Source organism: Adiantum capillus-veneris, chromosome 8, assembly GCF_014529385.1.
Source record: "Adiantum capillus-veneris isolate H3 chromosome 8, ASM1452938v2, whole genome shotgun sequence".
Lineage (NCBI taxonomy): Eukaryota > Viridiplantae > Streptophyta > Polypodiopsida > Polypodiales > Pteridaceae > Adiantum > Adiantum capillus-veneris.
This window is the reverse complement of record NC_140938.1, coordinates 41,163,086-41,178,379: the sequence shown is the minus strand read 5'-3', so window position 1 is coordinate 41,178,379 and position 15,294 is coordinate 41,163,086. Positions and strand designations below refer to the sequence as shown.

At 41.7% G+C, this 15,294-nt stretch overlaps 1 protein-coding gene across 4 annotated transcripts; it reads left to right on the top strand.

The window, feature by feature from the left end:
- The first annotated feature begins 5,412 nt into the window (after positions 1-5,412).
- On the top strand, positions 5,413-12,577 carry LOC147452032 (type IV inositol polyphosphate 5-phosphatase 9-like). 4 transcript variants are annotated; one of them, XM_086517860.1, is made up of 14 exons: positions 5,413-5,847; positions 6,205-6,286; positions 6,372-6,476; positions 6,555-6,661; positions 6,851-6,940; positions 7,037-7,257; positions 10,560-10,750; positions 10,849-10,957; positions 11,034-11,182; positions 11,347-11,406; positions 11,483-11,545; positions 11,644-11,693; positions 12,082-12,137; positions 12,226-12,577. In XM_086517860.1, the coding sequence occupies exons 1-13, from the start codon at positions 5,553-5,555 to the stop codon at positions 12,108-12,110; spliced, it is 1,551 nt and encodes a 516-aa protein (XP_086373986.1). In that variant the 5' UTR covers positions 5,413-5,552; the 3' UTR covers positions 12,111-12,137; positions 12,226-12,577. The 4 variants fall into 4 exon arrangements, 1 of the variants encoding a protein (XP_086373986.1); XR_015188861.1 differs by having other exon boundaries at positions 5,425-5,847; positions 11,347-11,550; positions 12,082-12,106; positions 12,340-12,577; XR_015188859.1 differs by having other exon boundaries at positions 5,425-5,847; positions 11,347-11,550.
- Positions 12,578-15,294: the final 2,717 nt, after the last annotated feature.

The window sequence follows — 15,294 nt, the reverse complement described above, 5'->3', positions numbered from 1 at the left end:
TGAGCCTAATAGCAAATAAGACATGCATAAAGTACTCTAGATCAACAATCAAGATATCCTACTTACCCTACTCCTACTCATCAATGTGAGATGGTGATTTTGATGTCTTGGTTGCTTCCTGGCCTCACACGGACTCTCAAGTCAACCTACCACCACATCTACCACTCCAACTTCTACTCTCTACACCACAACCTACTACTACCTAATACTACCTAAGACGGAAGATCCAGGCCAGACACACGCTCCCTAGACTCCTCTTAAGACCTAGAGAGTCCACCACCCTCTGATCCTATCTAAATATAAAATAGTACTTTGGCAAGCCAGAGGGACCTCTATCCTCAAGGACTAGTCTCGGTCACCTACTTAGGGCCCTCGTCCCCGGCAAACGGCGCCAATGTTGGACGGGTACGCCGCGACGGACGTCAGCATAGCGAGAACTCACCTAACATATAATGTCAACTGAGGACGAAGCTTGACCCGCAGGCGCGTGGAAGCAAGCAAAGGGTGTCAACCTCTACTCGACCGGCTAATGACTACTTCCGACAGAGATATCAACTCTACATGCCATTGGTTCTGTGAATGCGAGAGTCTCCTATGATGCTACCGCAAGCCAAAAGCCCATTAGACGTTCTCGAAACGTTACGAAACTTGAGGGATATCCTATCAACACCAATAGGCCACTCTCCCTAAGGTCCGTGACCAAAAAAACCTACTCAATACCCTCCGTGCAGAAAATGCGTAGGATGTCTGGCCGGTTTTTGCAGGTCGACATTTCCGAAAACTAAAGTGCCTAATGTGTAGCTCTACTCGCTCTGATCGCGTGGATATGCTGAAATGCAAAAACGGACAACAGTTACTCACCGAAACTCCAAAAGTAGCTCGCTGGTGAATCTGCCAAAACACAGACGAACGCGTGTGATGTAAGCATCAACGCGTAGCTCTCCTCGTAGGCAACACACTACTGCTCTCCGTTTGCGATTCCGGCCACCGTAGCTCCTGTAGCACGCACACACACTCTCTCACTCTCTCGTAGTCTCCCAACGACACAGAAGATCAGATTATTAGAAGTCTCTTCACAAAGCTTTAGGTTTTGGCTTATATACTAAGCCTTAGAAAACCTAATGTCCGACCAAAATGACCTTATTTGTCCCTAGACTTCTATAGAGCTTAATTACAACACCGTGAGCTGGCTTTGATCATCCAACAAGCATCTGTGGTCTCAATACAATTGCTGACTTAAAATATGAAGTTCCCGTAAACATTACAAAAGTGGCCGTAATGGCTCAAAATGATAATAACGGGATATCTTCATCACTTCATCAGCATCTTTATTTGGAATCTTTAGAGAATCTTTGAGAGATCTTTATGGAATCTTTGTGGAAGCGTTGTTGAAAGGTTGACCTTTCAACATCATGCAAAATGAAACCAAGCGTTGGAAATAGGGTTGCAGAGAAACACACACAGCTTGGAGAAGATGAAGAAGCTCAAGGCACACAACAAAGAGTATATTGCTTAGTGCACAAATGAAAGATAAGTTAAACCCTAGAATGATGGGCATATATACAATGCACGGGGAAAAAAACCTCCTAATGAGGGAAAAACGCCCGACGGTCCTAAGTGTGCTCACCCACATCACTACCACATATGTATGGTAACAAAGCCCCCCTAGGAGTGATGCAGTGAACAAGAGCTGGCACCTAGTGTGAAGAGAGTGCCATGCCCTAAGGACATAATCAATCCACAAAAATGGGAGTAAGCTCAAAGCCTTACAGAAAGCTTCAAACTTCTCACGAGGCAATGCCTTTGTGAATAGATCTGCAAGGTTGTCATGTTAAGCCAAGCCGATCTCTCCAGCTGAGAGTCTCTCTCTAACATGGTGATAACGCACCTCAATGTGTGTTGTGCAAGCATGAAAAATTGGGTTCCTCACAACTGCCAATGCACTTTGACTGTCAGTGTAGATGATGTCGGTAGTGTCCTATCTAATACCCAAATCATTCATATGGCGTCTAAGCCATACACACTCAACCGTAGCTGTGAAGACTATTTCAAATTAGCCTTAAATTCAGAAATATGTGTCTCATTTGGGCCAGTTTTTAGCAAATCATTGACATATAGAACAACGATGAGAAATACATCACCCTCACGCTTTACATACAAAGTGATTTCTATGGGATTGTTACAAAAGCCTCGTTTAACCAAATGAGTGTCAAAACCACGAGGCTATGTTACATAAACTTCCTCAAATAGATCACCATTCAAGAAAGCAGTAACAATGTCTGATTGATGTACATGCCATCCAAAATGAGTTGTCAATGCACATAGAAAACAAATAGTAGTCATACGACAAGTGGGAGAAAAATTCTCTTCATAATCTATGCCTTTCTACTATGCATATTCTTTTGCAACAAGTCGAGCCTTATAGCAATCAATCTCACCACCACATCTTGAAGCACATGAACACTTTAAGCGGATATACCCATGCATGCCTAGAGTCGTCATCAATGAAAGTCACAAACTATAGGTAATTGCTTAAGGATGGAGTTTTTGTAGGCCCACATACATCACTATACACAAGTTGCAATATGCATGTAGCCCTAATTGGACCATCCTTTGGAAACTTCGAACGATTTATTTACCCAAAATACAGCCTTCACAAACATGGTTTGAAGGTGCTTCAAGAGGCGGCAAAGAAGCAACCATATCAAATTTTTGTAAACGTAGCAAATTGACAAAATTCAGATGCCCAAAATGTACATGCCAAAGTTTTGCATCCAAAACAGCCTTGAATCCACAATTGCATTTGCAAAATTTTGCCCACACTTGTCATACAAAGGGAGCTTATACAGTCCACGTCACAAAATGCCAGATGCAACAATTTCATCACAAAAAATGAGATCGTGAACTGTACCTATGAAAAGTGCATTGACGAGTACTCAGTTAGCTGCTTTAGTTCTCACGAAGTTGCCTAAGGAGTATGAAACAGTGGCTAGGACACTTCGGCTACAAATCACAAAGGAAAAACTGGAATTTGATGATCTCAGTTCCTTTCTCATTGAGGAGGAAGCCGTGTTGATAACCCACGGAGACATGCTGGGAAGCACTTGCTGCTTCGCATTCCAGAAAGAGGACTGAGAACAGTTGTTACAATTGTGGAAAGCGTGGTCAGTTGGCCAAGGATTGTAGATCCAAAGGCAAAGACAAAGATTCTACAAACGACAAAGGTAAAAGCAAGCATTAGGAGGAAAGTAGTGACAATGACTCAGGGAAGGACAACAAAGCAATTGCTGGTGTGGTGGAGTCTACATTGGCAAGGTCTCCCGCCTTTTAGTCACATGGAAATTGGTGTCGCCATCAGCTTCAGTTAGAGAGAGGCTTGTGAGTGGCAGAGAGGGGCAAGCAGTGCTCCCTATAATTAATTTGGACCCTTGTGTTGGAGTTCAAGGTATCAATGTTTGAACTCGAAGGTCGAAGTTCAAGGCACATGCATCTAGTAGGGAACCAATCAGATGTATCTAAAACACTATGGATGAGTGCACCAATTCATTGTTGTCGGTCGGACAATGGACATGATGTGTTCCACAGTTCATTATCTTGGAGTATTATTCTTTTGGATGTGATGTGTTCATTGTTCACAAATGGGGATTCTTGGACGTAGTGTGGTCTACATTTCAAATTTTCTTAAAAGGAAACCGATGCTGAAGATGGCATTATTCTCAGATACAAAGTTGAGGGTAGCAAAACCGAGGTGTATCTAGTTGGTGGCCACTTCTGGGGTGTCCATGGTAGCTTCTTCATCGACTTGATCTCACTATTAATGTCCACTATGAGCTGCAAAGAGAGTATTAGAGTTTTGGCATCTCAAGTGAACTGCCCAACGTGAACCCATTATTTATTTTGGCTTTTAGGTATTTATTATACTTATTTGTCAAAGTTTGGGTAGGGCAATCTACTAAGGTTGCTATATATGCAACCCCTTGCCTCCATTGCATTACACACTGAGTTATTCATTGCCAAGGTTGATTGGTTCAGGAGACTCTCTCTCTCTCTCTCTACTGAGGTTGCTATATATGCAACCCCTTGCCTCCATTGCATTACACACTCAATTATTCATTGCCAAGGTTGATTGGTTCAGGAGACTCTCTCTCTCTCTCTCTCTCTCTCTCTCTCTCTCTCTCTCCCCCCCCCCCCCCCGGGTCTCTACGCTTTCGCATCGCTGATTTTGACACTATCTAGGCACTTTTTCACTCATGAAGAGGTCTATTTTTTCCCATGAATTACGAGGGTAGTTAGGAGTGCGACAGTCTTTATGGTTGCAGGTGGGCACGTAGAGGTGGTGGAGTCTTATGTATACTTGGGACTCACCTTTGCCAGCCCAGACTAATCTATCTTTTTACTTGCACACCAAGTAATACTACTGTAGGTGTTGTGTGTCATGGAACATCTCCTTCTTCTCCAAGATTTTTGTGTGCATTCCTGCAACCCTTATTCCAACAATTTTGGTAGGTTTGGGGACACAATAGAGAGTATATTGTATAGAACGCAGGACTATATTATGTGATGCACCTATCTCACTACTGGTCGATCTAAAATAAAATGCATTAGCTAAAAGATTCTTTCCAAGGCACCAATCGCTCGTCGATTTCCCCTATGTGCCCTCTGCTCGCCTCTCTACACCTGCGCAAAGATGACGACCTCGAGCTAATCTCCCCCCTCCTCTCTCCGGCCCCCGAAGGATCGACATAGCAATGTGGGCGCTTATGATCATTTTGCGTGCCTCAGTGCAGAGAGAGAGAGAGAGAGAGAGAGAGAGAGAGAGAGCTGTCTCCACCGCTCCTTCCTTTTTCATAGAGAGAGAGAGAAGCAGGCGTGCATGAAAGTAATGCTCCTTGACAGATTTTCGACACGGAAGAGAGAGAGATGGAGGCACCTCATCCCCTCCACTGCTTCCCTCACCTTTGTGTGCGCACTCTGGGCCTGAGAGAGAGCGAGGGAGAGAAGAAGCTTGGTACCTGCTTGGTTTGTAACTCCGCATGAGAGAGAGAGAGAGAGAGAGAGAGAGAGAGAGAGAGAGAGAGAGAGAGAGAGAGAGAGAGAGAGAGAGAGAGAGAGAGAGAGAGAGGAGGTGCATGGACACCTGCGCATGAGAGTGTGTGTTTGTGTAGAGAGAGAGAGAGAGAGAGAGAGAGAGAGAGAGAGATGCATGGCGAAGCAACTTTTTTAAGTTGTTTTTTTTATCACGCTCCCCGTCAGCAGCATCGCAGAAGATACCTTTTTATTTTCTTTTTGGAAATGTGTACCACATACTGGTTTTAGTTGCAACTACGACCGCTCATGTTTGAGTGCACCAAAACAGGGGGCACGTGGCCATCAATGAATATCCTTCTCGATCGGATGCTCAAATTTTTGGCCTCGCAAACAATTGTTTACGAGGGTTGCACAGCGCAGTGTGAACAAAATTTAAGCGCATCAAATTGGGAACTGTGTGAACAGAGAATCCGGTTTTATAGGTACTAACAAGAATCAAGATCATAATTGGGTTCACGGTGGTGATGAGTGACATAAAACCATACATCAAACCATGGCGCTCTTTCTGTAAGCACAGAACAACTCTCTCTCTCCATGGAATAAGCATCATGGAGCTGTGGTGCTGCTTCCAGTTCTTGTGGCTGCGAGTGTTGTTGCGTAAGTGGTGTGACATAAAAATTGTAGATGATTTTAGCTCTGATGAGCGTAGCACAGACGACGAGGAAGACAGCGAAGAAGACGAAATTCAAGACAAAAGAGAAGAAGAATTCCGCCTCATTCAAACACCTAAAAATCTCGATTGCATTTGGCCTTTGCCAGGTATCCCGTCAAATAGATCTGTATTTGTGAGTGTGTGAGTGTGAGAGAGAGAGAGAGAGAGAGAGATTGATTGATTTTGGTTATCTGCTGAGCTAGAAACGCCAAGCACATTTCCTTGCTCAATTCATCAAGAAGTGCAGCGAGATATGAATCTGAATACCCACATATCTTTGTATTTCAAATCACAATTTCCAGTCGGAGAATCATTTTTCTTGTTCCACCCACTTGAGTCGGATTGACAAGGCAAACTGTAGCCAATGACCACGTTAAAGAAGGATTGTATGCTATATAATAATGCCTACATAGGCATGCGGTCATCGATTGTCGTATTGTAATGCATAGATATATGTGTTGCAGATGAGCCACTGAAAGACTTGCCTGTTGTTTGTGCTGAAAATGCCCAGAAAGAAAAGGAGCTGCTCAAGACTGAGCATTTAAGGTGCAATTTTGACTTTGAAGTTTACAGCAAATTGGGTGGTCACTTTTGCCATCTTATCTTATATTTCTGCTTGAAACGTATGTAGAATAGCTGTTGGAACATGGAATGTGGCAGGAAGAATACCTCCAAAGAATTTGGACTTGAGCGACTGGTTGGAGACCAATGGTCCTGTTGATATCTATGTCATTGGGTGGGCTAACCTGACAATCTGCCATACAATTCTTTTCTACTTAGCATAGTCTTACAATTATTTGGTTTCTTCTTTCAGTTTTCAAGAAATAGTTCCTCTGAATGTGGGGAATGTTTGTGGTGTGGATGATGTTCAACCTGCAATGATATGGCAAGGATTAATTCGAGAAACAATAAACAGGCTTGGTAAATTTTAATAGTTCATTTCAATTAACGGAATACCTGATCAAAAAGATGGCAGAAAATATATCAAGATTCTAAACTGGGAGAGGTGACTAGGGGGTCAGTCAGTTTCATGCAAACATGCTCAAACACACATAAATGAGATTTGTTTCAGGATTCTGACATTGATTCACCGCTTTACTGAGAACTCAGATTATGATTTTGATCAAAGCTTAATGGACAAGGACATGGATCTCATCCAACCTCCTGTTGATTTAGAAAATTACAGTGATCAATTTCTTGGTAATGTATCTTTTTTCTTAAGTGTACTCAATACAGACATCCACTTGTAATAGCATCTACTTGCAACCTGAACCACCTGCTTTTGTTGCAAAATAGAGGACGAGGCACCTCAAAGACCATTGTTGCCTTCGGCTGGCAATGTCTCATGTAGATTCTCTGATCCTTGTAAAAAGCAAACATGCTATGTTCGAGCTGTGAGCAAGCAAATGGTTGGAGTCCATATTTCAGTTTGGGTCCGCAAAAACATGTGTCGCTTCATACACAACTTGTCTGTTTCGTGCGTTGGGGTTGGTTTGATGGGATGCTTGGGAAACAAGGTATCTCTCTCTTTCACACCCCCCTCCCCCCCCCCCCCCCAAACCCAATGTGGATAAAATGTTCTCGTGCTGGGCTTCAGTATGCCTGTTTGTGCTACGTCTCTGGAACTCAGCATGCAGACCTTCCTGTTAAACTATGTTATTGCGTCTGTGCATGAAGGGCATGAGTTGTGGATGATGACTCTGAGTTTGTAATTCACGCTTTGCTTAATTTGTGAATTTGGGCTCTCCAGAGTCATGACAGAAACTCAGTACATTGGACTTTGTGTTGATGTATGCTCCCGTGTGTGCATGTGGTGTGTTTTGTGTTTGTGAGCATATGTTAGTACCTAGTTGTACACCCACTATTGGGCACTGACAACATTAGTGGGGATGTCGTGGTATTTAGTTAATATTATGCATGATGGAGCTGATGGTTATATTGTCTTGTGGGTGACTACCATGGGTCTATACCTTGCACTTTCCTTTAAGGGTGAATCTGGGCTAATCCTGGATTCATCTAGTTATATCTTCATTGCTTCCTACTGCCACTATTGGGCACTGTCAAATTTTGAAGTGGCTTATCCAGTGTGTAGTCAATATTGTGCACGATGGTACTGATGTTTATATTTTCTTGTGGATGATACCATGAGTTTCTAGTATTTCAAAGGTGAATCTTGGCTCCTGTACGTGGGGGACATGCAACTTGAGTTGCACCCAGTTACATTGTATTAATTCTTCAATCTATAGCTACCTTTTTGTATGATTTCTTTCAATCTCATCAGTATTATTTATCCATAGGCTTCATTATGGCTGGCTTCTTTAGAGCGGTCACAAAATCTGAGTGCATCTTCCTTTGTATTTGTGTATGTGTGGGGGAATGTGTTTGGGAGCATACAGTGATACAGAGTATTTGGCACTGATGTTAGTGTGAATATGATGGTAATAAGTTGAGTCGAGATAGATGACAATGTTGATACCATCTAGATGGAGTGGATGCTGTTATTGTAGCGTTCTAGGTATTTTTATCAAATGTTTGTTCACAACATTATCATTAAAATTTATTGATCCATTAGATTCAGAATAAGTGATTCGAGCATCATCATGAATGGAGTAATCTATACTCCCATCTTAGTTAGTACATATAGTTTTGTTGTGTCATTGTATGGATGATTACAGCACAATATCGTTTAGTACTTGATGGGTGGCACAACACTGGGAAGATGAATCTTTGTGTGATATAGGTGCTGTCATTCTTTGTCCTGGGGTAAATAATAGCTCTGATGTCTCGAAACAAGCACCATTTGCCTGTTTTATCCTCAGCCAATGTGATGAGATACAAATCTGGGCAGTAGATGTGTGTAATCCATGTGATAGGTGGGCATCTATGTAACTAGGTCTGATGATGAAGCCATCTGCGGAGAGCTCAAGAAAATGACTGGGGATGAGAATATTTTGCCTCGCCAAGTCATATCTACTTCAAAGCCACACCACCTGAAGGTGTTCACAAGCTATGGAAAGCTTTGGGTCCTAAAAATGGACGGTGTTCCTTGGTTGCATGTAACCGTAAAGGGCACCACGTGCCATTCTTCAGTTTAGTAGTATTTAGGATGCTACACTAATAAGCTAGTGCATCTCTGTGCGAACTTGGCAGTCCGCAAATTTCTGTAGATGTTGTTTGGCAAACAAAAACTGGAGCACCTCTATAGCAATGTTACCCAATATCAATCCAAGGTCATCAAAAGCTTCCCAACTCCACTTTCAAGAACCGCAACTCAAACAAGAAGACCTCTCAAGAACTTACTACTGACCGCGGTCCACCCAATGGATCACACATAAAGGAGAAAGAAACTTGTTTAGGCACGGATTTATGGCTCGCCATCTATTGCAGTTGTAAACAAATTTTCCCCCTTTACAAATCCCCTTCAAAGCTTACATCTCCCACAAAATATGTGGACTTCCAAAACTCTCTCTGAATAGAACAGCTTGCAGGCTCCCAATATGTTGTACACTGAGGATAGTAGACCATAACTATAAAACCACAAATCCAAATTGGGTGCTTTAAAGCCTCAAAAAACTCTGCAACCTGTGTAACAAAAGTGTTGAACATGGCCAAATCCAAACACTGTGCAAAATGTAGTCGAATAGGACACTGTCTAGGCATTGGCAAGAGTACACACAAAGAAAGCTAGTCACGGGCAAAAACTGGCATGAGAGAGAAGGGGAAGACCCAAATGAGTAAAACCTGCAAATTTTTGGATAATTAGTGCCCCCCCTACTTGCTTAAGTTCCACAAACTACGGACATGTGAAGTCATTGAAGAACGGAGCCAACTCTCAGATCCCGGTCGAGGGGCCTAAACTTGGAAGAATCGGAACTAGCAGAAGTTCTCACCAACTTACAGATTCTCGTCGAGCCGGACAAACTCATTAAAGTTTTACCAACTTATGGGACCCCGTTCGATGGGGGTCCAAGTCACTAGAAGTAAAGCCGGTACACATACACACTCAAATTTTTGTGTAGGAGAATGATGACATGGCAGCAGATGCACAGGATCCCGCAATTTTCGCTGACATGTTGATGTGGCAGCCTGTACGGACAGCCCCGCAATTTCCGTTGGCAGTGCCATGGGACAGCCATCGGATTTTCGCAAAACGTGCTGTTTGTTTTTTGGACCAGAAGCTTTTGAGTTTGACTGCTTTTCATGTAAACTGCTTTTAGAGGCCATGGGCTCTCACTCTGGCAGTCTACCCACGGGAGATGCAGAGCAGAGCCATGGGAGTTGTACTCGGTTGAAGCAATATAAAGAAATACCGAAAGGGGCGCCAGTGTTTGGGGCCAGTGCTCTCTTGGGGTGGAACATCGCTACTACCCGTCTCCTGTGTCGTGTATCTCTTTCAGTTCGGTTGTTATTGAAGTGCTTAAAGTTGCTCAGTCTGTTCTTTCCTGTTGGCACGTGGTGCCTGTCTCCGTGACATAAAGTAACCTGCAAGCTAGCACTACAATAGAGGCTTGCCCATCATGTACATCTACTTGATAAATTAAGCTAGAAAGTCCGCAAAATAATGTATACACACTTCATGTCACCCCATAGCATCACCATATGTACAAAAATTGGGTCTTCAAAATGTACCTAACAATGTCACATAGACGAAGAGTTTCTACCTATTGCTACATATTGATAGGCTCTCCTCATGGATAATTTACTTCGTATTGTATCTTCTGTGGATTCTTGACATTCTTGTATCTGCCTTTGGGCAGATGTTGAAATTTGAAAATATCATTTTGATATTTTACTGGAGGAAAGAGAGATTTGCATGCAGGGCTCTGTCACTGTCAGTATGAGGTTGCATGAGACCAGCTTCTGTTTTATCTGTGCCCATCTCACATCCGGAGGTAAACAAGAAGATGAGAAACGCAGGAATTGGGATGCGATGGAAGTATTGAATCGTACTCACTTTCCATCCAGCAAGAATGGTACAAGAGACAGTTCGAGAAGTATATGGGGCCACGAGTTAGCATCTGTTTCCTTATTCCTACTTCTTATTGGCATTGGTCTGCCTTTGTTTGCTATTGTTTTAAACATATTTTATGATTTTCTGTGTCTGACAGTCGAATTATATGGCTTGGTGATTTGAATTATCGCCTTAATTTACTGGATGATGAAATTCGCCTTCTTGTCGCAAAGGAGGATTGGACAGGCTTAATCAAGAAAGACCAGGTAAATGAGGTGTTTGAAGCCTGTGATGATGCACGATGCAAAGGAATGTTGCGACTCTGTTTCTTGTTCTTTATAGCTAAGAAAGCAATCAAAGAAAGGCCGCATTTTTGAAGGATGGCAGGAAGGCACTATTACCTTCCCCCCTACATATAAATACGAATTTGAATCAAATGAATATGCTGGGGAGAACTTAAAACATGGAGAAAAGCAACGCTCTCCAGCCTGGTAAATTACTGTTCTCTTAAGAATAGTCTATGCCTATTTGCTCATCATTTGAGGGAGTGAGAGCTCATATGAACGGTATTCCCTGGCACATGTGGTTAGTCACCGTTCTAGTGCGTACTCGTTTCTGATTTTCTTGAAATGTGTTCATTTGTGCTCCCAAACAGGTGTGATAGAGTCATATGGCATGGGAAAGGGCTGAAACTGTTGGAATACAAACGTGGAGAGTATACCCTATCTGATCACAGGCCTGTGATTGCTACCTTCTTAGCTGAAGTGAAAGTGTTCATGCTATCAAAGCAGCAAGATTCTGATACTGACTGATCACATATGTAAAAAAGAGGCCAAGTTTGCTTATGTAAAAAGGTAAGGTAGGTAGGGTATAATCTTTTCTTTTGTGAGCCTAAAACTTTCTTCCCTTACAGTGTATCAAAGAAATTCATCGAGCTATTGTGTTTTGGCAGGTTGTTTCTTGACAGAAGGGCAGGAGACAATGAGCGAGTTTGGAACCAAGGTGTTAACAAATCTTCTGATTTTGTGTCTCTCTTGTAATACCTTGGTTTTTATGGTGTTTATCAGCCACGATAACTGCATACCTTTGTGAATATTCTGTGAAAATTGATGACATAAGGGAGAAACAGCTTTTGCAGCTTGTGCACGCATGTGAGCATGGGTGAGGGGTTGATGGAGGATCCCAAAGTCTTCGATTCTCTTTCTTTAGATCGGTTATGTTTGTGTGTCTCAAAGAAATGTGAAATCCTTGTTGATTCTCCCTTCTGTTTCCTCTTTTTCCCAAAAGTGTTTCATTAAGTGTAGGGGTAATAGGCATAGATGTATATCCTTTTGATTTTATACATTTATTTAGCATGCAAGTATTTCCATAACAATGGCCTTGTTTACAGGTATCTGCACAGATCACATAAGAAGGTGACACTTTTCCTGTTTTGTAATAATGGAGGTATGCTTGTTATCTCTACTCAAATTGCATTTGGCTGTCTCAGCTGAAGTAAAAGTTTCTTGTCTTTCCTTCTTTGTTATACTGGCAGGAAGAGGAATCTTTTGTTACATAATTCATTTTTGGCTACGCTGTGGAGCAAAATACCAGAAGAGAGCAAAAATCAAGGCTTTTCGGAAATTAAAATTTGTGATTTCTGTCACAGGCAGGCAGGTTTTAGGATTTCTACAGTATATTTGTACACTCCGATCAGGTTTGGGTCAACTCAGTCTGAAAAGCATTCGATTGTGTGGAATACAGATCGACAATTCCTCCATTGAAGCTTGACCCACCCATTCTTTTGTACATAACAAAAGTTCTCCTTCAAGCTTTGCAAAAAGAGCTCCGAAAACTCCATTGGACTTGGGTTGGAAGCCAGTTTTTTGTGCTTATTGAGCTTCTGATGTATACATTATATTTAGAATACTGATTTCTCAACTACGAAATTATGGCCTTATCTAAACAAGAGAACCACACCCACCCTTACATATGCCTGAGCCCATCCCCTTGAGCTCAATCCGCACTATCGCCTGCATCCGTCCGATTCTCTATGATGTAATCACAGACCTTTCACCCCAATGTATCTATCAAAAGGAGGGAGTTTCAGATTTTGTAAAGTCTCATTTTTGTTTGGGAGGGGTAATTGCTACTCAATTTTCAGTATGTTTTTTTTTGCCGATCATTTGACTTTCAGCACACCCCCAGTTCTGTTGTCAAGATGTCCGTCAATCCTCTATGGGGATTTCCAAGTTCGCGTGCTTCGGTGCTCATCAGCAGAAACCTGGCCATTGCTTGCGAAATGAACTTCCACTGTATATAGCTAAAACTGTGAAACCGATGCATGGGTTTTGAAGAATGCCAAGCACAGAAAATTACCCAAGTATTTAAGCATGTGGAAATAACCAAGTCACCCCTCCTATTTTTTTGAAGCTCCCAAAATGCCTTGAAAATTCTCCAAAATCCTCAAAATAGTCCCTTGTTAATCTTGCAAGCATCTCCGAAGATTTTTTTACTCTTCATAGGAAGACTTTTTCTCCCTCAATAGAAGAGGATAGAACTATAATTTTAGATGGTATTGTGATTCTTGAGATGAAATGGTTCATTATTTGTAGACACAAATGCCTCTTTCCCTAAGCCAAACGGTGAAAATTATTGTCTAAGAAAGTTAAATATAGATCTTTATTGTCAGTCTCCAAAAGTTCATCCAAAATTAATAGAAGGGTATTTTGGGCATTTGTGAATATCTGAGTAAATGGTTGTCCTACATATACATCTTCTGTAGTTGCATCATTTGATTGCAATAAAAATTTGGTGGGTCGTATGAACATCCTTCCGATATAATGCACTTCATATTGCTCTTAGTGAGTTGCATTGCTAGTTTTTCTTTTCGTATTGATGTGCTCACCAAGCAGCGCTTGACCTTTTGCGCATTTCGTGTTTGCACCACCATCTCAATGTGCACACTGTCCGGGTCGTGGATGATAACTAATAGGTGCGACATTAATCAAGAAACAAACCAATCTACACTCCCATTCATTTCTTGAAAATGAGAGAAGAATTGTGCCAAGATACCATTTACCAGCTGATGAGCTTCATGCTGAAAGAGCGCAAGAATTGAGGAATAGTAACAGGTTAGCAGAAGTGAAGCAACTTGCAAACATAAAAGTTGAAATTGGGCATTGAGGACATGCTTACCTTCTGTAATCCCTTTTCAATAGTGGGAGAACTAGTGAAGAATGGTGATTTGGGTGTGGGACCTTGCAAATGGTTGAAAACAATGAGAGCATTTTGGGAGTATTGTGATCCTTGCCTTTTTAATGTGACTGTTCCAAGAAAATCAGTTTTTTTTGGCCTTGATTTTTACAACTAGACAACCGGGGTTTTATGGAGAAATTGATGCTATTCGTCGAGATTTAGAACTGCAATGTCATAATCGGGGTTGGGACCGCGAAATTTACACTAAAAACTGAGATATGTGAGTATTGATGAGCAGTGTATGCTGAAGTCTTAGCAAAATGTCATCGTCCTTCACTCGTGGTGGACTACGCTACATCAGAATCAGAAATTGACAGTCCAATAAAATTATCCGAATAGGAGCTGGCACACATCATGACGGCGACAAAAAAACATATCATCGAAAGTAACTGCATTTAAAACCTGCAGTATTTATTATCAGAGCCAGGTTTCGATCCTGGGACCTGTGGGTTATGGGCCCACCACGCTTCCGCTGCGCCACTCTGATTTGATGGAAATTTACTATGAGCTTTAATATATATTATATACTAAAAGAGATGCGGAGAGACTCGCGTTCCGAACACAAATTCTCATGCATGTCTTAAGCCATCGAGGCTCGAATATCGCAACAGAGACCCGATTGCTCCTTTAGCTCTTGTGTTGCAAGAGGGTCGCTAATGTGGGCGCTGGCTTTTACCCATTGGAACCACAAGATCAAAGCCATAGCATTTACAATGGGCCACTCCAAACGAGATTGTATTTGAACCTTATTCTAAATGTGAATATATTTCTAGTTTTGTCTCATTCCCGGATGTCTATGATCTTAAGTCTTTCCGTTCAATTCATTTCATTTGTTCATGGGAAAATTACCAAAATACCCCTCAAATTTCAAAAATTCCCAAAATACCCTCGATATTTACTCATAATTTCCCAAAATGCCCCTCAAATTCCCAAAATACCCCTAGTTGTGAGATGAAATTTTTCCAAAGATAAAAAAATTTGTACCTTCCGTAAGAAGACTGATTGTCTATCAATACAAGATACTAAAACTAGAATTTGAGTAGGTTATGTAGGCCTTGGAGATGAATTGCTTCATTATTTTTTAGATATAATTGCCCTTTTTTGCGAGGTAATTTGTGACAAATTACATGCTAAGCACTTAAAAACGGATCTTGATTTGTCAGAAAAGAATAAAGAACTGTTAAGCTTGAACAATCCAACCAAAATAGATACAAGGGTATTTTGGGAATTTTCACAAACTAGAGTGGTATTTTGGTAATTTTCCCTTTGTTCATCTACTTTGACGTCAAGTCATCAGGTCTTCTTAAGCCGAAGTCCTCATCTGGTCATCTAAGGGTGTGAACCCATTCGATACTCTAAGTTTCAC

Coding starts and splice junctions, on each gene's coding strand:
- LOC147452032 (XM_086517860.1), top strand. CDS start 5,553: ATGAGTGACATAAAACCATACATCAAACCATGGCGCTCTTTCTGTAAG. Junction 6,941..7,036: donor TTACAGTGATCAATTTCTTG/GTAATGTATCTT, acceptor GTTGCAAAATAG/AGGACGAGGCACCTCAAAGA. Junction 11,183..11,346: donor AAGCAACGCTCTCCAGCCTG/GTAAATTACTGT, acceptor GCTCCCAAACAG/GTGTGATAGAGTCATATGGC.